The following is a 25937-nucleotide window of genomic DNA, read 5'->3' as shown; positions in this document are numbered from 1 at the left end:
CAGGGGAACTGATCTCTCTAGTCTGAAAAACAGTTTAATTTGTGGAGTTCTAGGTCCCACTTCAAAGTTGGCAAACCTAGATGGTGCTACTGAACAAACAGGGACTTCTAAATTCAAACATCATGGCAAACCACTGTTAGCATAAACCAGTGCTTTTTTTTTCTTTAAAAAAGTGCAGGTCCTCATGATGTTCAACACCTGCAGAAAGAGGTGCTGGTACCGCTACTGGCACATACCACCAGAAACAATGCCCTGTACAAATGGTTTAGAATCCCAGCATAGCATAGCAAACTGAGGTTTGTTGGATAGCCTGCATTCAGACATCACACTAAACCAGAGATCCGATTCACAAACTGTGGATCTGAATGCAGCCTAGTTTCCTGCTACTCAACCCTTTAAGACCTAATGTGAACAGAAGCAAGTTGCGGGCTACCTGCTTTCCATCACTTACCACACTTTCAGTCCTAGCCAACTAGAAGCTAGCACCTATGCACTACTTCTTACAGTTAACAGCTAAAGACTGGCAGACTAATTTCTGTTGCACATCATTCTCTGCAGCTAGGGTTATTCATGTGTAATGACCCCCCAACCCATCAGACTGGGGGGAACAGGTGTCTGCAAGGGAGGGGGTGGTCTCCAAAAGTGATAGAGACCCTCTTCTGCCTTGTCCTCTGCCACATTTAGGCTCCTGGGATATCTGCACTCAGATGTCCTATTGTTCAAATATAAGGAGCGATCTGAGTAAGTATTCCAGATTTTAACGTTACAGTGGTTTGGTATCCCAAGTAAATGTTTCTGTACTTCAAATACAGATCTACATCCCAACCCAGCAAAGCAACAAGTAGAAAATGATATTAATGAGCAAACGACTCGACATTTAACATTCCAGGAAGAACTGCACCCACAGCATTTAACAGCTAGGCAGCCTAACATATAGCTAGGGGTTGGGCAGGTAAGCAAATCACTGTTGTGTTTCTTTCATTATAGTTCTCTCTAAACCTCTTCTGCAATATATTCACAAAAAGCATCGGTGCAGAGAAGAGTGGAATCAGCCATGCCCCCAAATCTAGCCACATCTTCCAGGAACTCCAAGCACACACAGAATTCCCACTTGCTTGAAAGGCATTCCTTTCACATCAGTGTTGGGGAATCTCATGTATACAAACAGTGGCATATCTGAAGTTGTATCCTCCATTGAAGAGAACTGAAGAGCTTGTTAACACAAGAGCTGCCTTCATTGGCATATTTTCTATTCTTTGGCAATATTTTGTTTTTTAAATATGCAAGCCTCTAAATAATGAATGTATACTCCATGAAATACTGTGCAGTTTGTTATATATAGTAAATGCACTGAGACTTCTGAAAACAGAGAAAGCCTTATGCACTTACTAATAAGTACTGGCTTCAAAATCCAGCTAAAATGAGTTAATTCCAACCCTACAAATGTACAGACTGAAATAACAGATGCCTCATTTTAACCAAAAAGTAATGAAATGTTAAATTATTCTCCTAGCATTTTTAAATTTGTTCATTTAATATAAGAATTGTCTAGACAGGCATTTACACAATGCAAAAGGAAGACCCAACCAAACAGATTTTGAAAAATGATCATCTTCCACACATCAAATGCAGATTTATAAATAAAGTTATCCAAGGAAATAATGATAAACTATAAGAATACATCTTAAATGTCAAGGACAATATTTGGCATGTTGAGGCTGTGAGCAAAGTAATTTTAGCACAAATGAAATAGTAACATGATCACTTCAAGGATAAGATTTCTGGTCCTCTAAATGGATAATCTATATTTTTAAAAAAATATTGTGCAGCAAAACAACAACGTATTCTGAAGAGTTGTGAGATTAAGAACAAAAACTCCGGGTGTGTATACCTCCAAACCTAGACACAAAATGAAGTAAGAGACTAACATTAAGCATACTGGAAATCCCAGCCGTATAAACCCCTTTACGAGTTCATATGAATTCTTTTATAGAGTTATTATAACTTATAGCGATATTTCTCAATTTCTCAGGTGTTTTAATTCTGTTACTTCTGTTTATTCATTATTTCCTTGGAGCAACTAAAGCCAATGCAGGGTAGAGAAATCAGCCTCTACATTGTAAGCATTGATAGTCATCTCTACCTTGATGAGAGAAGTACAGTGTCAGCAGGTATATATTCTTTGCCTTTTATTAAAACTATATCTCCAACATCTACCTGAAAGAAAACTAGGAATTGGTTAATATTCTGAAACTAGCAAAACAGGCTTTTAACTTCTAAAATTATTTAAATATATATTGTTTGGTAAACCTGCTAAACCATTTAGGCTGGAATTTGCAGAGGTTACAGAAAAAAACCTAAATTCCACTGTAACTAATGAGAAATGATTCATCTTCCTATTTTAACCCAGCATGTAACAGGCGAACAGCGCCATCCCCAAGCAGAGTTGCATCCGTCCAAATCCTGTGGGCTTAGAAAGGTGCAACTCTGCTAAGGACGGCGCTGTGACTGATCATCCATCTGAATTCTGTGAAAGGAACCCGCCCCCACCCCCCCCCCCAGACTCCTGCTGCACGCACAAGAAAGGCTGTTTCCATGAATACTTAAAAGCAGCCTTATCTGAACGTTTGTTTTGCGGTTGTTTTGCTACTTTTTAACTGTTATTTTGGATTGATTTAATTTTAAACAACCTTGTAATTGGCCTAGAGTCCTTTTTTGCAGAAAGTGGGTTTAAAAAGCTGCTGTAGCACAGTGGTTAAGTGGTTCGGCTGCAAATCAGCACTCTACTGGTTCGAATCCCATTCCTGCCATGAGGCTCAGTAGGTGGCCTTGGGTAAGCCACTCCTCTCAGCCCCAGCTCCCCAGCTGTATTGTGGGGATAATAACAACACTAACTTGTTCACCGCTCTGGGTGAGGCACTAATCTGTTTAGAACAGCGGTATATAAGTGCAGTTATTATTATTATTATTAAATACAATCTGGCTTCCTGGATGGCCTCCTGCTGAGTGGCCTCCTTCTGACATCTTTCCTAATACCAGGGAGACATGTGAGGTATGCTGGAGAAGAGCCTTGGATCTTCTAGGTGCAAAGCATGTGCTCTACCACTGAGCTGTAGACCCTTCCCAGCAACACGTGAAGGTTATTCCTGTATTAAGATTCCACCCGGACACCCGTGAAGAGCTTTCCTGGCTAAAAGAAGTACATGGGAGAAAAAGATCTCATCAAATGTCCAAATGAAATATATTTCTTCCTCTTGCGACTACATAAAATCGATTAAATCATATTTAACAAAGTCTAAAATGTACAAACCAAATTGTGCACCTGCATCTGTACCTTCCAGATTTGGGGTGTTCCTTCAATTTCTAGTGATCTCGTGCTAATACAGTTGCATACCCTTCAATCAGGCTATATGATTAATTGGATGGATAACCAACATTCAAGCAGAGGTTTCTGCACGAACAGTCAAAGCGTCAGCCTATGATAAGCGAATGGGCCAGTTCCATCATGTTCCTTAATGAAGCGTTTCAACAAGGCAAGGGTGCACTCAATTCTGAAGATCTTCAGAAAAAGCACAGCAGCTGGTAACCAATTGCCACATACCAAACCCTTTCTGTAACTGAGCGCGTTAAAGAGAGGCTACTGAGTACTGGCATGGCTGTGCTTGATGGCTGCCGTTGCCCCCGCAGAGAGACTTTGATGGCTGCTTTCACACATTTTGGATAAAGAGCTTCCAATGCTGTTTAGCAATAGTTTGCCACTGGATTTTCCACTTGCAACAATACTACCAGACATCTTACTCATGGTTCCAATCCAGTATTTAGAACCGAGTCCAAACAATACGGAAACAAATCACATACCTTTTCCCAATGGACAATTTCCCAGGCTCCATTTCTCATTACTGCAAAATACAAAGGAAAAATGAAAACACAAAATTGACATTTCAAATCAAAGTAAGTTTTGATTTTTTATTCTGATCAAATGATTTACTGACAACTACAAGAAACCAATCACATTTAAACTATGTACAGACGTAAAATTACTTGATACATAAAAATGTAGCTTAACACATATGGCAACATACAAATTATGTCTTTTAAGCCGAAGCACTCAGAAAAGTTAGAAATGTTCCGTAGTCTTATATTTCTTTTGTATGACTCCGTCTTTCAATAATTTGTCCTAAGACCTTGGACCTCAAACAAAGAGCAACTCTACAGACAGCAGGAAAAGAACCACGTTTCAAAGCTGACCCTTGTAATGCGATCCCGTCACTTTCTGGGTTCTAACTATAGGGGGTGAGGGTTGCAATTCACAGCTGTATAAATAGCCACACCCACCTAGAGAATTTGCGATCTAGAGCAAACAAACAGGAGGAGCAAACAGGACGTTTTGTTTGAGAGTAAGCAGGTAGTACCAAGGGTGTCGCTTGAGTTCGGTTTGTTTAATTAGATTGCTTTCCCTCCTTTTTCCTGTTTGCAAAGTTCTGCTTGAGTGAGTTGAGGCTGGTATTGGCCGCTGTGTGTTTTCCCTCCCCCCCCCCCCCCCGCTCTGTGGCTGCTAAGTCACCTGATTGCTATGTAAGGTAAGTCATCTGACTTGAACCGGGGGCAGGGTCTGCAGTTCACTGTATAAATAGCCTTACACACCTAGAGAGCTTGCGATCTGGAATGAGTGAACAGAAGGAACAAACAGAGTTTTGTTGGGGAGTTTGAGGGAAGTGCAGGAAAGACTGGTCCGCTTCCTATATAGAATGAAGCCACATGGGTGTCACGGGAGTGGAAGTAGTGACCTGCAAAGTCTGTGCCATTTTTGTCTTCTTACTGGAGAGAAATGGAAATTACACATGCAGCAAATGTAAGCCGGCAACCCTACTGTGAGGGCTTGAAGCACACCTATCCACACTCCAGCTTATCAGGGAAGGTGAAGAGTTCTTGGAAAGAACGCATGAAGCACTCTTGAGAGGGCAACAGAAGGGGGAAGAGAAGGCACCTCAGGAAAAGGAAGAGCACCAAATACAGGAAGAGGACAAGTGGAAGCATACGACTCACAGCAGCAGGAAAATCAGAGGAGACGTTCTGAGGCCTCCTTGCTAAGCAACTGGATCCATGACCTCCCCTTAGATGCTGATTCTGGACCACTAGACCAAGAACGATTAGCCAAGGCTTAACAGAATATGAAGGAAGTTTCTCACGTCCACGTGGATGAGAGAACATGTGCTTCTGCGCCCCCCCCCCCAAAGGAGGAGATGTGTGGTGGTGATTGGGGACTTCCTCCTGAGCGGGGTAGAGGCTAAAGTGTGCCAACTAGACCAGTCATTTCAATAGGTATTTTGTCTATGACTTGCATGCATCCAGGACGTGACAGAAAGGATGGAAAGACTCCTCAGGTCCACAGATTCTCATCTATGTGGGGATAAATTATACTGCCCAGTACAGTCTGGAACATATTAAAAGAGATTATGAGGCTATGGGTAAAAAGCTGAGGGACCTGGGAGCACAGGTTGTCATTTCATCACCTCTTCCTAAGCAATGGCTTAGGAAGAGAGAGCAGAATATTGGAAATAAATAACTGACTATACAGATCATGTCGTCAGAAAAGGTTTGGTTTCCTAAACTATGCATTATGCTTTCAGGATTAAGTACTTCTGTCGAGAGACGGTTTGTGCTCACAAAGGTAAGAAAAAATGTTTCTGGCAGACTTGCCAATCTTGCAAAGACTAAATCCTGTGGGGGAGACACACAAACCCTCCCAAAACTAAGAGCCCACCAATGATGAGCAGGGAGTAGCACATGTGCAGGGACCCATTAATTTGCAGGTAAAACAAATGTGAAGCACTTGGGGCACATAAACCATGGATTTCAATGACTCTATACTAATGCACAGAACATGGAAAACAAATAAGAGGAACCTGAAGTCTTAACACAGAAAGAGAACTATGACCTAATATGCATTACTGAAACTTGGTGGGATGAGATACACACTTGGAGTATTAAGATCGGGGATACAATTTGTTTAAAAGGAATAGTAGACCAATAAGAAAGGGGGAGGCATAGCATTATATGTCAAGAATGTATATACTTGTGAGGAAATACCTGAATCTGAGCATGGGAAGTCAGTTGAGAGCCTCCGGTTAAAAATAAAAAGAGAAAGAAATAATAGGGATATTATGGTTGGGATCTGCTATAGATCACCAAACCAGGCATCAGGCTTTGATGATACACTCCTAGACTAGATTACAAAATTTTCAAAGAGACGAGACTTAGTAGTCATGGGAGATTTCAATTACCTTTGAAATCTCCTTTGAAGGGGAGAAGAGACAAGAGATTGAGGAGAAAATAAAAGCCAAAGAAATACAGCTAAAAAAGAGACCAGGGAAAAAGAAATTATACCAGGAAATTAAAATACTCCAAGAGCAGCTAACAGCAATGAGTAATAAAGAATTGGAGTGGAATCTTAAAAGACTGAATCAAAAAGCGTTTGAGGGTGCCAATAAACCTGGGAAGTACCTGGCATGGCAATTGAAGAAGAGAAGGGAAAAGAAAATAATAAACAAAATTTGTGAAGACAACAAAACGTATCTGGAGCAGACTACCATTAGTAGAGCCTTTTATAAATTTTACGCTAAGCTGTACAATAAGAAAGAAGTAAATAAAGAATCAATAGCGACATATCTGGAAAAAACCAAACTTCCAGAAATCTCGGAAGCTTGGAGAAATAAATTGAACAGTGAAGTAACTGACGAGGAAATAAGCAAGGCAATACAATCCGCAAATCTAGGAAAGGCGCCAGGGCCAGATGGACTTACGGCTAAATTTTATAAGACAATGGCTAATGAACTGGCACCATTCCTAAAAGAGGTGATGAATGGAGTTTTTAGGGATCAAAGGATTCCAGACACTTGGAGTGAAGCGAACATATCATTGATCCCAAAAGAGGGCCAAGATTTGACTAACGTGAAAAATTACAGACCTATATCGTTACTTAATAATGACTACAAAATTTTTGCGAAGATATTGGCGGAGAGACTGAAGGGATGGCTCTCGGAGGTTATAGAGGAGGAACAAGCAGGTTTTTTGCCAGACAGACAAATAAGAGACAATTTAAGGACAGTCATTAATGCTATTGAATATTATGACAAGCGTTGTGACAAAGAGGTTGGTTTCTTCTTTGTTGACGCTGAAAAGGCGTTTGACAATTTAAACTGGGACTTTATGTTTGCCACTATGGAAAAGCTACAATTGGGAGAACGATTCATCAGAGCAATTAAGGAAATTTACAGAGACCAGACTGCAGCAATTGTGGTGAATGACGAAGCGACCAAGAAATTGACTATAAGTAAAGGAACAAGACAAGGTTGCCCGTTGTCTCCACTGTTGTTCATTTTAGTATTGGAGATCCTGATGATACAAATACGACAAGATGAAGAAATTCGAGGAATAAAAATAAAGGACTATTCATACAAGGTCAGAGCATTTGCGGATGATATAATGTTAATTGTAGAGGACCCATTGGAGAACATGCCAAAAGTGATAGATAAGATTAAGGAGTTTGGAGACTTGGCAGGTTTCTATATTAATAAAAAGAAGTCAAAGATACTATGCAAAAATATGACTAAGCAGAAACAACAATTATTAATGGAAAGAACGGACTGTGAAGTAACAAGTAAGGTGAAATATTTGGGAATTGAACTGACTGCAAAGAATATAGATCTATTTAAAAACAATTATGAGAAACTATGGACTCAGATAGAGAGAGACTTGATTAAATGGAACAGGTTGAATCTGTCATGGTTGGGTAGGATTGCAGCAGTTAAGATGAATGTGTTACCAAGAGTAATGTTTTTGCTACAGACAATACCAATCATCAGAGACTCTAAACAATTTGAAAAATGGCAGAGGAAAATATCAGATTTTGTATGGGCAGGCAAGAAGCCTCGAGTGAAAATGAAAGTTTTACAAGACGCAAAAGAAAGAGGCGGAATGCAACTGCCCAACTTGAGACTTTACCATGATGCAATCTGCCTAGTGTGGCTGAAAGAGTGGATGACGCTAAAGAACAAGAAATTACTAGCCCTAGAGGGATATAAAAAAATATTTGGATGGCATGCATACCTATGGCATGATAAAGTAAAGGTGAACTCGATGTTCCTGCACCATTATATACGGAGAAGTTTATATATAATCTGGAAGAAGTACAGAATTTATCTACAAGAAGGAACTCCTTTGTGGGTAGTTCCATATGAGGTGATAGATCCGAGAGCTGTTGACAACGAACGACAATGTTTGACATACAAAGAAATAACTAAAATAGAAGCATCTAAATTTAGAATAAAGACGCAAGAGGAACTATCACCGAACTACGATTGGTTCCAGTATAGACAGATCAGAGATTTGTATAACTCGGACTCTGTAAAGGGAGGTATACGAATAGAGAATTCGGAACTAGAGCAGACCCTTTTTAAAGAGGACAAGAAAAGAATATCCAAGGTATACCAAGTACTGTTGAAATGGTATACTGAGGATGAGACAGTTAAAACACAAATGGTGAAATGGGCTATAAATTTTAATAAAGAGATAACAATGGAGGCATGGGAATACTTGTGGAAGACTACAATGAAGACAACGACATGTACAAACATTAAAGAGAATATTTACAAAATGATCTATCGTTGGTACATGACACCAAAGAAGATTGCGCTAGGGAATTTGAGCACTTCTAATAAATGCTGGAAATGTAGGGAGCATGAGGGCTCCCTCTATCATATGTGGTGGTCGTGTGAGGTAGCCAGGCAGTACTGGGGGGAAATAATAAGAGAAATGAGTGAAATTTTACAGTTTCAAATAAATAAGAACCCAGAACTCCTGCTACTAAACTTGGGAATGGAGGGAATTCCAGCCCATCATAGGACGTTAACATTTTATATGACAGCAGCAGCTAGACTTTTGTATGCGCAAAAATGGAAAGTACGAGAAGTGCCAACTATTGAAGATTGGATCTACAAATTGCTGTACATGGCAGAGATGGACAAGATGACAAGAAAACTGAGAAATCTGGACTCAGGGCAGTTTAACACAGATTGGGAGAAGCTGAAACAATATTTGGAGAAGAAATGGGAGGTGGGAGGAAAACTGTGGCAGTTTGAGAACTACTGAAGTATAATAAAAGTATAATAGAGGGGGGTGACTTTACCGGGAGAGGAAGAGATAAATGTGAATTTATAAGCAGTTAGATTAACAGATTGATATATATATAGATATATATAGGTTAATAGATAGAATATTGATAGAAAATAATTAATGATAAGGTTTAAATATAAGGATTGAGTAACCAACAATATTTTCTTTCTTTGATAAGATTTATACAATGCACCAAACTGAATGTACAGAAGAGTCAAATTGATTGACTATGTGATGAGCTATATAGAATTACCATAAAAAGATAGAATGAGTAATATATAGAGAATAAGTCAAATTGTTTGATTTAAGTGTAAGATTTTTATGGTTTATGATATATAGGTTTATGATATATAGAAATATTTAAAACTGGAAAATGGGATAAATTGTTTATCCAAGATGGAAACAAAGACTTACAGTTTGGGTATATAACAAGAAAAGTAGTTAAGGATGTACTGCTTAATATAATGGAGAAAGTATATCTGTTTTAGATAGAGGAATTTAATAGAAGTAAGGGAAAAGGGACAAAGGGTGGGAAAGCTGTTGGAAGTCAACAAAAGGGGGGAAAGGGAGGGGGTTAGAAATGAAAAATTTGGGGAAAATTGGATGTAAATGTAAAAATAACGGACTCTAACCCAATAAAAATTTTTTCAAAAAAAAAAAAAAAAAGAGATTTCAATTACCATGATATCTGCTGGAAGTCAAACTCTGCCAAAAAGGTAAAGTCAAATAAATTCCTGACTTGTCTTGCTGACAGCTTCATCTTCCAGGAATTAGAGAAGGAAACAAGGTGGTCTACTATTCTGGACTTGATTCTCACCAACGGGGAAGAACTGGTTGATGAGGTGAAAGTAATGGGCACCAGGGCTTTTTTTCTGCCAGACGCTCTGGAAAGGCATTCTGGCAGTTCCCAAAACTCCCCCCTCCCCCCCGCTCTAGGCCATTTTGGGCCCGAGACAGCCAGGATCCGGCCTCTGCCGGACGACAGAACAAAATGGCCGTTTTCAGCCCAAAATGGCCAGGATCAGGCCTCTGCCAGGTGGGGGAACACTCCCCTACCTGGTAGCAGCCCGATCTTGGCCATTTCAGGCCCAAAATATGCCCGGAACAGCCAGGATCGGGCCCAAAACAGCCAGGATTGGTCTGCTGCTAGGTGGGGGAGTGCTCTCCTGTGTGCCAGCAGCCCATTCCAGGCTGATTCAGGCCTGATCTAGGCCGATTTGGCACAATTTAGGCCCTAAATGGCCAGGATTGTGCCTGGAACGGCCAGGATTGGGCCTCTGCCGGGTGGAGGGGTGCTCTCCCACATGGCAGCGGCCATTCCAGACTGATTTGAGCCTGATCCGGGCTGTTTTGGGCCTGATTCAGCCCAATCTAGGCCCAAAATGGCCCAGATCAGGCCACTGCCTGGTCTGGGTCGAATAAGGCCCCTGTGGCTCATGGGAGTGCTCCTGGGGTGGCCACGGCCTGCGTGATGTTACTTCCCAGAAGTGATGTCATCACACAGTCCCGGGAGCGCGTGCGCTGCGTGCGCATGTAGCAATACGGGCATCACCTGCTCCCAAGAGTTGCCTTGGGTGAGAGTTTCCTCACCTCTTTCCCCAGAAAAAAAGCCTTGGTGGGCACTCTAGGTAGTAGTGACCATGTAATTTTGGAGTTTATGATCTTGGGTAAGGGAAAAGCTGAATGTAGTCAGATATACAAGTTGCATTTTAGAAAAGTTAATTTTAAAAAGTTCAAAGTTATGCCAGGTAGAATCCCATAGTCAGAAATACTCAAGGAGAAGGGAGTTCAGGATGGATGGTTGTTTCTTAAAAGTGAGATATTGAAGGCACAATCTCAAACAATTCCAATGAGAAGGGAAAATGGGATGTACCTAAAGAAGCCAGTGAAGCTCCATAAAGAGCTTTCTAAAGATATGAGAATTTTAAAAGACACATTTAAGAAATGGAACCCCCTCTTGGATACACATGTTAATGTGGTGAGGTGGCTTGAGGTGTCAGTGAAGCTGAGAGCAACAGTGAAGCCTGGGTGCAGGCTTGGTTGAGAGTCTGAACTCCTGGAAAAGTCACTCAAGGCAAAATAGTTAAAGTTGAGACACTAGACTAAGTGACTGGACACTAGCTGTACCCTAAGGGGTGGAGTGAACTTCAGTTTTTAGTCAGTGTGCTGAAAGTGTCCATTCTAATTGAGTCAGAAACTTTATGGAGCCGGAGAGTTTGTGTGTGTTTCTGACACAAAGTTCGCCAGCCAAGTGATTCTGGTTAAGTAAGCCTTTATATATCTCAGATAAAAGATTCTGGCTAAAACAGGCAAACTGTGTGGAAACCTGAGAGCCCAATTTTGTCTAAGTCGGGCAAACTGTGTGAGAACCTGAGAGAGAAATTATTCTACTTAGGTCAGGCAAGCTGTATGGAAAGCCCTGAGTGAGTCTTGGTGGATGAGAAGAGATTTTATTCTGTTAGTGAAGACAGGTTTGGAAATATTACTTCATGTGACAGAGTCTGTGAATATACCTTTAGGAAGATACAATTTTTAGCACCACTAAGCTTAAGAACTATTCTGAAACACATATGCTTATCAAAACTCTGCAACCATCACACTTATGTACTTATAAATCAATTCTTCTTTCATTTAAGGAAAAAAGATCCTTTTTTTACCTCACAATCACCCTTACATGCTAACCATTCAGTCAAACTTCCATCTATAATCAGCCTTCCTATATTGCAAGTCAAACCAAGGAGGTCTAAGGTGAGAGAGTCAGGGAAGCAACAAGATACAGGTCACACCAACACAAAGAGGTGTTCTCGAGGTAAAAGCCTGGGTAGAGAACAACTGAAGCTCTGTGTAAATGGAAATGAAAAGACAGTGGTTGTGACCAGAGCTCTCCTAAGTTTTTTAAGGTAAAGTGAGGGGTAGCTATATTAAAGGTCCAAAAGTAAACGTTTAAGGTGTTTAAAAAATGTTATGAAAACAGTGAATTGTTACAAGTACTAAAAGTAGTCAGAAGACTTAATTGCTTAATTTTTCTTCACTGTGCATTTTAAAACTGCAATCTCAATATTCTTACCTTGTGTTTGTTTCTTGTTCACTGAATTATCAGCTTTATGCCTTTTCTGGAATAAAATCGCACAAATTAAGTATCAAAATATTGCACATTTGGGGGAGGGAGTCAGACTTTTGTTGCCAACCATTCACTGCAGGCTTCACACACATCGGACCATACAGCAGTAGCACTAACGTTATACATCACTCAGTTCCACTCCCTTCTCCTGCAAGTTTCTGCCAGTAGAGCACTCCATGAAGGAAGTCTACTCTTCTCTCCACTGGTATCTGAAGAAGGGAGCATTGACTCTTGAAAGCTTATATTCTGAAAATCTTGTTGGTCTCTAAGGTGACACTGGACTCAAATCCTGCTGTTCCACTGCAGACCAACACGGCTACTTACCTGATACTCTCCTCCCATAGATCTTTGAGAACATTTTTAGGCAAAAGATTTTTTTGTAATGGAATTTGAAAAGGTTCAACATACAACAAACTAAAACAAACTCACATTCCATTTGAGCAGCGTTCTAAGCAGAGTTACACCCTGGTGATTAAGACAGAACTGCTAATATATCATCCCAATAGATGGAGGTTCCTCCTTAACAATCAAGTCTGTCAGCTTCAGTTCAGGAAGGGCATTCAAGATGAGGATGGATAACTTAAATTGGATTTAGAAACTAGTCAGCAGTTAGTGAAGGAACCTCAAAATAGGAGTGACATGGTTCTTCTGGCAAGCACCAGATAATGAACAGGCTGCCATATTTTGTTCCAACAGCACCAATTTCTGGATAGCCTTTAAGGACAATCCCATATTAAGCATGTCATAGTAATTAAGTACCAAGAATACTGAAGCACGGATCAGCACGGCCAGATCAGGCACCTGCAAACAGGGAGATGTGGCCAGAAAATAGCATTTTTTGCTGTCATGGACACCTGTTTCTCCAACAGGAAACCATTATCCAGCAAAGCTCTTAAAAGAGTCTTTCAGCAAACGCTGCACACCATCTATGGTAGGAAGAACAATTCCATTTCAAGCAATGGCCCTTCCAGCCAGCAACATCTCCATCTTATCTGGTTTAAGTCCCAGTTATTTATTCATATATTTACTTCCATCACTTATACTCTAACTTTCCCCGGCTTACACCATTCTCTTCTCCTCCATTTCGTCCTCACAACGATCCTGTGAAGTAGATTAGGTTGAGGTTGTGTGACTGGCCCAAGGTCACCCTGCAAACTTCCACAGCAGAGTGTGGATTTGAATCTGGTGCTCCCAAATCCCAGCCCGACACTTTAACCATTTCTGCATCAGTCTGGATCTCTCCCTCAGCCACTTGGTCACCACATTCAGACAATGAACCAGGACAGAGACAACAGCAGCCGCTGCCAGGGGCTTATTCAGAACAACACATCAGCGTATGGAGAGGAGACAACCTACTCTGAAATTTTGGATGAGCTCATTAAAGGACCTTACACAGATATTAAACAAGGGAGGTAAGAGAGCAATGCAGCACTCCCCGTGTTAGATCCCACGGCATTCCCACTGCGTGCAGATTCGGAATGAGGATGGCCAACACCTTCAGACGGGTAATATGACGGGCCAAGCGTATTTATTTACAGCAATCACAAGGGGATCTACAGCATCCACAGGCCAAAACCCCACTCCAAACCTATTCCCACTGCAAACCACTGATGGGATGCAGAAGCGTCAGGTCTCCTCTTGTTTGTACATCCTTGAGTTTATGGGTGAGGGTGCCTTGGCTCTGAGCCTTAAGCCATCACATATGGCTTAGGCTCCTCCTTGCCTAGCCTTCCTTTTGCTTGAAGAAGGCGTGCCAATTCCTGTCTCCCTAGTCGCAGAGTCTATGGGTTGAGGATAAAGACAGCACTCAAGACTTCCTGTCCCAGGTCTATGAAGGCACTGAGGCCCCAGCCCTGGTCTGCAGGTTAACCCTTCACCACCCAAATGATGCCCTGGGGGCTCACCTATGCTCTACTGCATATAATTCAAATAACTTGACCTGAACGAGAATTGTTCACAACTACCACTAAAGGATTTTTGTCCCAAACTCAGCTCTGAAGCCAGACTGAAAAGAATCAGGGGAAGGTCTCTCATCCAAATATCTTGGAGTTGCTCTGCTACTACCCAATCAATAACCTTTCTGGGACAGGTCTATCATTGGCCAATAACTGACTATGTAAAGATGTCTTCTTGAGTAAAGCGCCTCTTTCAGGGGCTTTGGAAAAACCCGTTCCGTCAGAGACATAGGCCCAATCCTCTGAATCACTCACTGGTCCCCCTGCAGGACTTTAAATGTCAAGGAGGCTGTGGACCTAGATGACAAGTAGTGTTTTTACACTCCCCTGAACCTTGTTAACTTTAATCAGGGAAATCAGACTAAAGTCTTTTCTGCACAGCTCAGTTAAGATGGAGCTTCTGAGTATCCATGTTGATTGGGGCTGAATTGGCTTTGGCTTCCTATGTTTCATGCTGCAAGACACCAAAATGACTGGGCATCTGATTTTCCTTTCCAGCTGTGTTTAGATGCATCTGTTTGGCATTGGGTTTTGTGGGGACTGCAGATGACATTACCTTTAAATTTTTTTGTGCATACCTTGTGTAACGAAATGGTTACCAGGGGTGAAATGAGTGCCAGTTGCTGTTAATCTGTCTTTAAAGAAAGGGGAGGAAATGTTCCCCATGAGGTCTGACGGGCTGTGGGGCCAGGGAGAGGCCTGCAGGAGTCTTGGTGTGGGATGCCCTTCTTCCTGGACTACAACTCCCAGCTGCCCTGGGCCAAGAAAGGGCGGGAAAAATAAGGGGTGGAGCCAGAATGGGGAGACTCAGCCGATCCTGAGGGAAAAAGTCAGTCGCCTTCTTGGTTGAAGAAGGGGAGGCTCCTGCTGCTGGGTGAAACCCGGGTGCCTAGGCCCTAAATATGGAGGGCCTAGGAGGCAGCAGAAAGGGAATAAAGGGTGAACCTTCCCTCGGACCACCAGCCCCTTAAGGTAGAGTAGGGGACAGTGTGGTAGGGAAAGCAGACGGCGGTTCTCTTCAGTTTGATTTTCTGCCCTATGAGTTCAGAAAAGGGGGGTCTGCCCCTATGTGCTGTGCCTTTACCTGCTTTGTATATAGTGCTCTGTATATAGTTAATAAATTATACTTTTTTGAATATAAAGAACCTTGTGGTGCTCTGACTACGTAAACTCCCCCACTTGGCACGCTACAGGAAGAGAGGGAGCCCAGGAGAAACTGATCAGGCCAGACCTTAGTGGGTTGCCAATTCTCCAGGGCCCACCTAAAGATTGGGGAATTCACTTCCCAGTAGGGAAATTCAGCCAGAGGGGTCTCACTGCCCCTTAGTCAGGCGGTGTACAAATCAGTGAGTGGTGGCAGCGACGAAGAGGGTGAGCCACGCCCACCAGGGACAGTGGGAGGCAGACAGCGGGGCTAGCAGGCCACTGACGGCGGCTCAGTTGCCCGGACTGAGAGCCAGCGCCCGTTCCGCCACACCTTGTAACAATGCAATGTTACAACTCAGTGTTTCCAGCACCCCCTCCCTGTTCCTGTAGTCCCTTTTTGGACAGTCCCATGTGCGCCAATTTAGTTTTTGATTTCTGGAGAGGTGACTGGTGGCATATTTCTGGAAGGAATCTTAGAAAGTGCTTTTCATGCTTGTTTCACTTGCAGATTCTTCTGGTGGCCCCTGCAGTTCCTAGTGACTGCTCTGGAGAGTTTTGAACAGTCTGCTAGGAGTTTTGCTGGAATCATGGTGGTCCCCAAAGCCACCATGCTAGCCTTGATACAGCTGACTCTGCTCTCTCTCAGGCACTTGATGGATGCCCGTGCTACCTACCTGAGGAAAGTGGCTGCCAGAAAGCGTGCCTCCAGAGCTTCCATGGTGGTTTTAGGCATCAAACATCCTTCTTTGAGTTGTAAGAAGAGGTCTTGCTGAGCAAAGCAATGGTGAATAGCTCTCGCTGGAGTGCCTGTCCCTTGCCACTACGGATTCTACCTGAGAAGCCACACCTGGTAGTTTGTGCTTATGATCTGGGATGACCAGCAGTGGCTACAGAACTTGAGGATGACCACCAAACTTTCAAGGAGGTGGTGGTATCCATCAGAGGGAACTTATTGCTATGATCGACAAACATGCGGGAGCACATTCCAGTGAGAATGAGTGTGGTAATTGCCTTGTGAACTGCAACTACTATCATGAGAATACCAACCAATTTGGGGTAGGGGTGTCTTCAGTGGTGGAAATAGTTCTGGAGCTGTGTTTTGCCCTAGAGATGAACCTGCTTCAGAAAACTTTCTACCAGGGGACCGAAGGTAAAGCATTCCCTTGCTTAGGTTACACTGTTTAAAAATTTCTGAAAGGTTAAACGTTGCAGCAATTGTGGTGAGCCATTCCTTTCCATTGTTTTTCCCTTGCCATTCTTCCTATGTTCTTATAATTATCCTAATACTTCTATAACCTTAATTTGGTGCCCTTCCATATCTATGATTCTATACCCATAACGAACCAAAAATGTTGTTGAGGTATAGCTCTTGAATAATCTGATATAGGAAAGCTAACTAGACACCCTGGGGCTTCTTAAGTGCATGCCTGTATGTGAATGGGCCTGACCAGAGTAATCCAGAACAACTTGCTCCTTAAAGTTGACACCTGACTAATTAATCTAAATAACTGCACTGGATAAAATTCTGCTGATGTAATGATAACGCAGCAGCAAGATATCTTTGTCACCATCACCACCACCTCACACGTTTTCCAATGGGCTCTAAAGCATGTTGTCAGACTCAGTCCAAGTTCTCTGCCACCATCACTCTAGACATCTACCAGCCCTTTAGCACACCCAACTTCCCTGTAAACCAGGGGGATGGAGTTCTATTTGAAGTGGCAGAGGACACCTGAGGGCAATCCTCTCTACCATCTGACATTCCAAGCTCTGCCCAGACTTCCCACAAAGTCACTGACTGGACTCCCAAAATCCCCGTGTTTCTAGGAATTGCATCAGCCTCTGGGGGCAGACTAACCTAATCATTCTACCACCCTTGCAGTGGAGAGGTGTAATCACTAACCAAGTCTTCAGCAGATAATGTTCTGAAAACACCACAGACTGAATTTCCAAACCTTTTATCAGAGCACCAGAAACCTGTTCAACACAGAAGACTACATCTTGTGTAGAGAAGTTAGCCGTGTTAGTCTGTGGTAGCAAAATCAAAAAGAGTCCAGTAGCACCTTATGCTAAAATAAAATTGGTTAGTCTTAAAGGTGCTACTGGACTCTTTTTGATTTTACATCTTGTGTGTGACTTTTGTGTGTGTTGGGATAGCTTGATGGAAGCCATGAAGTCCTGAGCTGATTCTAACAAATATAATAATAACAATAATAATAACATTCGATTTATATACCGCCCTTCAGGACAACTTAATGCCCACTCAGAGCGGTTTACAAAGTGTTATTACCCCACAACAATCACCCTGTTTCTGCATGAATACTGAAATCCCCCAGAAGCAATAAACCAAAGGACACCAAATCTATCCCAGATGCCCAGCACAAGGAACACACATTTGATTCCAGCAATACTCTGCACTGGAAATCTGCAGCAGAAGAATCTCAGAGGATAACTGCCACCCCACCCTGCAATCCACTACTCAAGGATGATGAACAATATACCCCAGCTGGAACCAGTCATTCCCAGCTGTCCAAGTCATCCAGCCAAGCCTTCGTCACACACACCAGGCCACACTGCTCTTTCAAAAACTAGTCAGATAAAAAACAACCTTATTTTGACTAACTGTGATTAATAAACAAACTTCTAACCATGCCTTCAGACCCTGGTTGATGGACCCTAACTGATCATAGTGTCCTGCAGAATAACACTAACCATAGTTAAATTAAACCATAGTTGACTTGATGACTGAACTAAGCCTTGTGTCATGTCTGCATACCATTCATCCATGCCATTCATATGTTCTCTGTTCCCTGTATTGATTTGATCATACTGTGTAACTATATGCTCTCTTATTATGCTCATGTACTGTAGCCATTAGATTCATGCCATCTCGAGCTTGCCTAAAACCGAAAGCACTAATGTTGAGACCGTTATCTCTGAAGCCTGCTACTGACCTTGTACTAAAATGTAACCCTCCGCAAGAGACAGAGGGAGTCGAATTCCTTGTAATCTTCTGGCTTTCTCTGGCCAGACAAAGCTATTATGTTTCTCATGAGAATTGGGACTTTCATACCTTTTTGCTAACTGCCCCAGGGGAGGGGGAATCCTGCTTCTTATATCAAAGTGCATACGCTTGTATTCTCATCCCTGCCAATTTCCTATTCATCTTTGGAAGGACCTGTGAACTTAATGGATCTCTATAATAAAACCTTTTCAACCAAGACCCTGGAGTACTTGCTGTGAGGGGTGTGGGGATCCATCTGTCATGGACTGCCATCCCTACAACTGACACTTAGGAGTACAGAGACCCCAGGTTCAGAAACCTACTCCGCCTGAACTCCATCTGATGGCTTTGAGCCAGTCACGATCTCTCAACTGGTTGTTATAAGGATTATGTAGGGGAGAAGCATTCATGCCACTCTGAACTCTTTGGAGGTACAATGGGACAACAAATTAATTGCAATGCAATGAAGTCATAATTAAAAATGGATGTTACTTGAATATGATAAACTAATCGCATTTACAACATACTTTTATTAAATACTTACAATATCTTCTATTATTTCCTTAACTGCTGCAACGACTAAAATAAATAAGAGAGGAACCAAGGTTGTGTAACGGCCTGTTGGAGAAACATCTGGAATTTGCTAAGGGGAAAAAAAAGAAATAAATGATTTTACAATAGTTTTGCTCCTGTTAAATAAACAAAATTGAGTCAAATCATTGGTTTAATACTGAGAGGTTGTCAGTCCATCAGGGAGCCAGTTTGGCATAGTGGATAAGAGTGGCAGGACGCTAATCTGGAGAGCCGGGTTTGATTCCCCATTCTTCTGCTTGAAGCCAGCTGGGTGACCTTGGGTCAGTTGCAGCTTCTCAGAGCTCTCACAGTCCCACCCAATAATCACTCACAGGTTGAACATTGTGAGGACAATAATAACACACTTTGTAAACCACTCTGAGTGGGCATTAAGTTGTCCTGAAGGGTGGTGTATAAATCAAATGTTAATATTATTATTAGCAGAAGTAGCATTGCCTATGCTGAAGAATTTTCTTTACGACCTGAGGTCCTTTAGCAGGAGATGCCAGGCATCCGTGCTCAGCCACCCAGGCAGAATTCCCATCCTACTATATAAAAGGCTAACCACATGGAGGGAAGCCTAGATGAGTCAGGCCGTCCCTCCAGAGAACATGCCGTGGCAGGAAGCAAAGGCCAGGATCAGGTGTGGAGCAGGTGGCAATGCCTGCCCCCCCTTCACCCAGCTGGGATCAAGAGCAGAGCAGGTGGCAATGCCCACCCCCCCTTCACTCAGCTGGGATCAGGAGCTGAGCAGATGGCAATGCCTGCCCCACGCCTTCACCAGCTAGGATCAGGAGAGGAGCAGATGGCAATGCCCACTGCCCAACTTCAACCAGCTGGGATCAGGCGCAGAGCAGGTGGCAATGCCTGCCCCCCCTTCACTCAGCTGGGATCAGGAGAGGAGCAGATGGCAATGCCCACTGTCCAACTTCCACCAGCTGGGATCAGGCGCAGAGCAGGTGGCAATGCCCGCCCCCCCCTTCACTCAGCTGGGATCAGGAGAGGAGCAGATGGCAATGCCCACTGTCCAACTTCCACCAGCTGGGATCAGGCGCAGAGCAGGTGGCAATGCCCGCCCCCCCCTTCACTCAGCTGGGATCAGGAGCTGAGCAGGTGGCAGTGCCTGCCCCCCCATTCACCCGGCCAGGGTCAGTTGCAGAGCAGGCAGCAATGCCCGCCCCCTCTTCACCCAGATGGGATCACTCACGGAGGATGAGGCAATGCCCACTTGTCCACCCTACCTTTCTGGAGCCCATTGTATTTTTCACCACAATGGGCTTTGTTATTAGTTGAATAATAAATATACCAGTAAAGTATCTTAGATGGAAGACAGAACAATTCCTGGAATAGAGGATTGAAAGTCTGAATGAAATAGCAGCCATTTCACTTCTGAATCACCTCCTGATCCTTTGAAAATTGTTGCTTTTGCCCCCACTGCTATTCCTCATTGCCTCCCCATAAGCTTGCTAGGACAGACTGGTCCAATGTTCCCAAGTCTTGGGATCTAGTAAATTCCGTCCCTTTGCTGACCAGCCCTTTTTTATGATTCTGCAATGTCCTCTCTTCCCTTTCCCTACTTCTCCACATAGAAGAGGGCTGACTGAAGCAGCGGCCGGAGACATAGAACCAAATTGATGCAACCCTCATTCCTTTGTCAACTGTCCACTATTTGAACTGCCTGCTGCTCTATTGTTCCCAGGTATTTCTGCCCCCATCACCAGCATTCTGCCTCTGCCCTCTGAACAGCCCATATCAACTTGACTAAAGATGCCTCTCTTGTTCCTCTATTTTTAGATGCCTCATACATTCCCAGCATAATTGCTTATTCCAGGAACAACTATAATGAGGAATTCTTCCTACAAAGGAAATATTAAATTGCCACATATTCTAGATATCATAGCATATTAAGACATTCAGAACAATGTAACTTGTGATCTAACACAATAAAATGTTATTAAACATATATTTACCTCATCGGGCTTACCTGAAGCAATGCAATGAAAAGAAAAAATGCATTAGCGGCTCTTCTGAACTGGGAATAGAGGAATCTTGGCAGGAATGTGAGTAAGTTGTATTTTGCAGTGCTAAGAGACAGAGATTAAAACCACATGTGGTTAAGAGGTAAAAATTACATACCATATTGTTTTCAGATTTTGTAGTGTGTGTGTGCGCATGTGCGTGTGCGCACACGCAAAGTTCTACAAATCAAGTTTCCTGAAATCTAAGATGCATAAGATACATTTAAGAGGCTGGGTCAGCTTGTGTCCCCATTGGGGAGTAGGGGTGTGCGCTTCGGGTTCCCGATTCGGAAAAAAACTCGCTGCCTCCCTGCCAGCCGCCGCATAGTCCAAAGCAGTGGTGCAGGTGGTGCCGGCGCTTGCTGCCGCCCTGCCAGCCACCGTGGAGGCCGAAGCGGCGGCCCGCATTGCCACTCTGCCAGCCGCTGTGGAGGCTGAAGCGGCGGCATGGGTGCCAGAGGCACCGGCTGCAGCCTTCTCTGCTGCCCTGCTGGCCGCGGCAGTGGCAAAGGCGCCTGCTCCAGCCCTTAGGAAAGGTAAGTGGGGTTGGAGGGTTGAGGGAAGGGGGCTCAGGGGGGAGGTGGGGATCACGTCGGTATGCTCCCAATCATTTCGAAGCATACCGAAGCGATTTCCAAATACCTGAATGCCGCTTCAGGTTTTGGGTTATTCCGAATCGTTTTCGGTATGCTTCTTGTTAACAGAATATTTCCCTGCTGCACACCCCTATTGGGGAGAAAGGAGGATAACTGCTTATTCTCATATAAAGAGGTAGAGTTGGGCAAAATACGTGCTTTCGAGTAATTAAAAATATACCATTTAAAGTATGTTTCATAAATGAAATTCAAACTATTTTTATAGTCCAGAATGGAAGTAAATTAGTGCCTGCCTTCCTGCCTGGGGAGAAGCTGTTTCATCAAGGGCTGTTGTCACCTGCTCTGCCCCTCCCCTCAGCTTCTGTGACTATAAAGGAACCTGCCTTCCAGAAGGAGGGAAGGAAGTGCCTGTCTGTATATCTATTGATTTATGCCATTTAGAGACCGCCTTTCTCACTGAGATTGCATAGTGGATTGCACGGTGTCTAAGGAGTGATTGTTTTCTCAAAGGCACAGCTATTGCCACTTGCTCTGCCTTATGCACTAGTTTGTTTAACCTCACTCTTCAGGGCTATCGTGTCTTCGCAGTACCAGCTGTTAAAACCCATACCAAAGGTATGTAGTGGGGATTTGGTATTATTTGTCTCTGTTGATTTAAACATTGATGTCCAGCTTTTGGAAAGCGGTGCCCAGAATTATATCCAGACCACACTGATCCAAGGTCAATTTATTGGTTCTCTTATTTGTGTCAATATTTACATTCCTCCCAAATGCCTAAAAGCTCAGAATGTGGAGAATAGTTGGGATCTTTTATTGAACACTCTTGAAACTTTAGCTTTCCACTTTCTCAACTCAACTCACATCTCGTCTTGAGAGTGACCACTGCCCACTGAGACTTTTGCTTGGTTTTAGAGCTAACGTTTCTCAAGCCTGTCTCAAGTCCTCTAGAAGGGTGCCTGCCTGGTAAAAGGAGACTTAAGTGGATTCCACAGCTCCATGCCAACCTAGCCCAATCACTGGTGGTCTCAGCATCAAGTATTATTGCCGTAGTTTGTTATTGGCAATATTAATGGCAAATAGTGATTGTGAAACTGGCTTATTTTGCATATCTGTAAAATTTGATTGTCTTTTGTATGTTTTATACATTGTAAGCCGCTTTGGATCCATATTGTATGGAGATTGGAAGATTTCAATCATCACTTACCATGAAGCTTCCTTTCTTGGTGGTCCGGGAGTGGGACAGCCCTGTACTGTCTGGGAATAGCTCTTCCTCTCCGAAGCAGGATCAGTTGTTTTAATTGATCCTGGAGAGGAGGGGCTCATCCTTGGCTCGCCAGTTCATTTCTAAGCCATGTGCCACCGTTTGAGCCGTCAAAGATTAATTTCTGCCCCTCCACTTCTTACTGCACCTAATAGTCTTAACTGGAACACTAAGAAATATTAACTATATACATGTAAACATGTATTCCTTCTAATTCACCCAACTTATCTTGCTTTGTCCTTAACATAAATGGTCTGGCTACCTTCAGTATTTTCACTATTCTTTGGGTGGGTAGGACTGTCCCACTCCCGGACCACTGAGAAAGGAAGATTCACAGTAAGTGATTATTTAAATCTTCCATTCTCCGGTGGTCCAAGGGAGCGGGATAGTCCTGCACTGTCTGGGACATATAAAAGTGGGTCTTGATTCCAACAATCTTACAGAGCGTGCTGTAGCACCCTCCTTCCAAAGGAGGATGTTGTCGATCCTATAGTGCTTGGTAAAGGAATGTACTGACTTCCATGTTACTGCTCTGCATATCAGTTCCGGAGATGGAAAGGCTCTGTATGCTGCCAAAGTGGCTGCTCCCCTAAGCGAATGTGCTGTGATGCCTGTCGGTGACATCACATTCTCTAATCCAGCTACTTACTGTGGATGTAGATACCTGTTGTCCCAGAGAGCACTTCCTAAATGATACAAACACGCCCTCTGATTTGCGTATTAGTGTTGTTCTATCCATATAGTAGCTCAGTGCCCTTCTTATGTCTAAGCGATGTCATTCCTTTTCCCTCCTGTGTTTTTGGTTAGTGCAAAAGGATGGCAAAATTATGTCTTCTCCCCTATGGTATGTGGAATTTATATAAGGCATAAATGAGATTCCATACACAGCCATTACCTTATTGTTATGGAATACATAGAGTTCCTTGTTCACCGATAAGGCCCTTATTTCAGATACTCTTCTTGCTGAGGTGATGCCTACCAAGAAGATGGTCTTGAGCATCCGCTCCTTTAATGGGCATAGATCCAGAGGGGTTAGCCGTGTTAGTCTGTAGTAGCAAAATAGAAAAGAGTCCAGTAGCACCTTTAAGACTAACCAACTTTACTGTAACATAAGCTTTCGAGAACCACAGTTCTCTTCGTCAGATGCATCGAAAAATGCTCAACGTGATTCTCGAAAGCTTATGCTACAGTAAGGTTGGTTAGTCTTAAAGGTGCTACTGGACACTTGTCTATTTTAATGGGCATGGCACCATGGTTCAAATGGTTACTCTGTAAGTGCTGATAGTACCATATTAAGATTCCACGTTGGGAACCAGTGTATCTGAGGAGGATTTATCAAAGCTGTTCCTCTCAGGAACCTTTTTATGTGTGGATATTGAGTAAGGGACACTCCCTTTCTTACTCCTCTTATGGCAGAGATTGCCACTACCTGTTATTTTAATGTGCTACTACTGAGCCCCTTATCTAGCCCATCCTGAAGAAACAGGAGTATCTCTTTCACTGATGTTGTTAGGGGGTTAGCCCTTTCCCCCCCACACTAGTCTTGGAATGTCTGCCATGTGTTGTCATATCTCTTGTTGGCAGAGTGTTTTCTGGATGCCAGCACAGTGTGGATCACTTCCTCTGTGTAACCTAACTCCTTCAACTGCTGGTGATCAATCTCCAGGCTGTGAGACTTAGTGCTGCTGGGTTTAGATGCCTTATTTCTCCTTGCATCCCTAGGTCCTACCTCCATGGTAGTTGCCATGGTTCCAGACCTGATAACCTCCTCAGTTCCTGAAACCATGCTCTCCTTGGCCAGAAGGGGGCTAGCAGGATCACTTCTGCCTGTTGCTCCATCTCTTTCTGTAACACCTTGTTTAACAATTGTATTGGTGGAAAGGCATATAGTTCTTGGGGCCAGTCCATATTCAGGGCATCTGTCCTGATAGCTTGTTTGTCTTTTCTTCTTGAGAAGAATTTTCTACTTGACAGTTCTGGGCATTTGTGAAGAGATCCACTGCCGGTGTGCTGAATCTTCTGCACATTTGTTTGAATACCTCTTTGTTGAGGGACCATTCTGCTTGATCTATGGTACTTCTGCTTAGCCAGTCTGCTATTATGTTCTCCTGTCCTGTGACATGCACTGCTTTTATTGATTTTAGGTTCTTCTCCGCCCAGTTCATAACCAAGATTGCTTCTTGATTCAGGGACCTGAACCTGGTTCCCCCTTGCCTGTTTACATATGACTTCACAGTCATGTTGCCTGTCTGCACCATGACATGGTGTCCTGACAGTAAGTTTTGGAATTCCTTCAGGCCTTGCCTGATGGCCCTTAACTCCAGTAAGTTTGTGCTGTTGGTTCTTTCTTTTCCTGTCCACTTTCTTTGGGCTATCCTTTCCTGGGTGTGTGCTCCCCAACCTGGCAGGCTCATATCTGTGGTTGTTATAATTCTCTTCGGCTTCCTGGGCAATATGCCCCCCTGGAGTCTTGTCTTGGCCATCCACCACTCCAGGTCTTGTGTGAGGGATGGCGGCATCAATACTTCTTTTGATGTTTGTGTGTTATGATTGTCTGGAAGGGCAATAGGAACCTCTGTAATGGCTGTGTATGGAATCCTGACCATTGTAGTAGTAGTAGTAGTAGTAGTAGTAGTAGTAGTAGTAGTAGTAGTAGTAGTAGTAGTAGTAGTAGTAGTAGTAGTAGTAGTAACAATAACAACATTCAATTTATATACCACCCTTCAGGACAACTTAATGCCCACTCAGAGCAGTTTATAAAGCATATTATTATCCCCACAATATTATCCCCATATTATTATCCCCACAGGGTGTTCCCTGTGAGGTGGATGGGGCTGAGAGAGCTCCTAGAACCTGTGACTTACCCAAGGTCACCCAGCTGGCTTCAAGTGGAGGAGTGGGGAATCAAACCCAGTTCTCCAGATTAGAGTACCGCACTCGTAACTACTATACCAAACTTGCTCACCAGACTGGAACATATCCTGGCATGACACCATCATCCCCTGAAGTTGTGCAAGTCATATTACTTCCATCCTTCTTCTCTTTTATGACTATTTATCTCGAATTTGATCTTCTCTTGTCTATCCTAT

The 25937-nt window shown here is 43.2% G+C and overlaps 1 protein-coding gene across 1 annotated transcript in view; it reads right to left on the bottom strand.

Annotated features, from left to right (window-relative positions):
* ATP8A1 (ATPase phospholipid transporting 8A1) overlaps window positions 1-25937 on the bottom strand; it is a 151884-nt gene that overhangs the window by 105088 nt on the left and 20859 nt on the right. Inside the window, exons 3-6 of the mRNA XM_054989944.1 lie at window positions 20958-21057; window positions 18945-19043; window positions 12242-12287; window positions 3859-3899 (exon numbers count right to left, since the gene is read on the bottom strand). Of these exons, the coding sequence (XP_054845919.1) occupies window positions 3859-3899; window positions 12242-12287; window positions 18945-19043; window positions 20958-21057 (286 nt within the window). The remainder of the gene's footprint in view (window positions 1-3858; window positions 3900-12241; window positions 12288-18944; window positions 19044-20957; window positions 21058-25937) is intronic.

The sequence above is a fragment of the Eublepharis macularius genome, chromosome 10 (genome assembly GCF_028583425.1).
Source record: "Eublepharis macularius isolate TG4126 chromosome 10, MPM_Emac_v1.0, whole genome shotgun sequence".
NCBI classification, from domain to species: Eukaryota; Metazoa; Chordata; class Lepidosauria; order Squamata; family Eublepharidae; genus Eublepharis; species Eublepharis macularius.
Note: the sequence above shows the minus strand (reverse complement) of the source record. Positions and strands in the feature narration are given on the sequence as shown.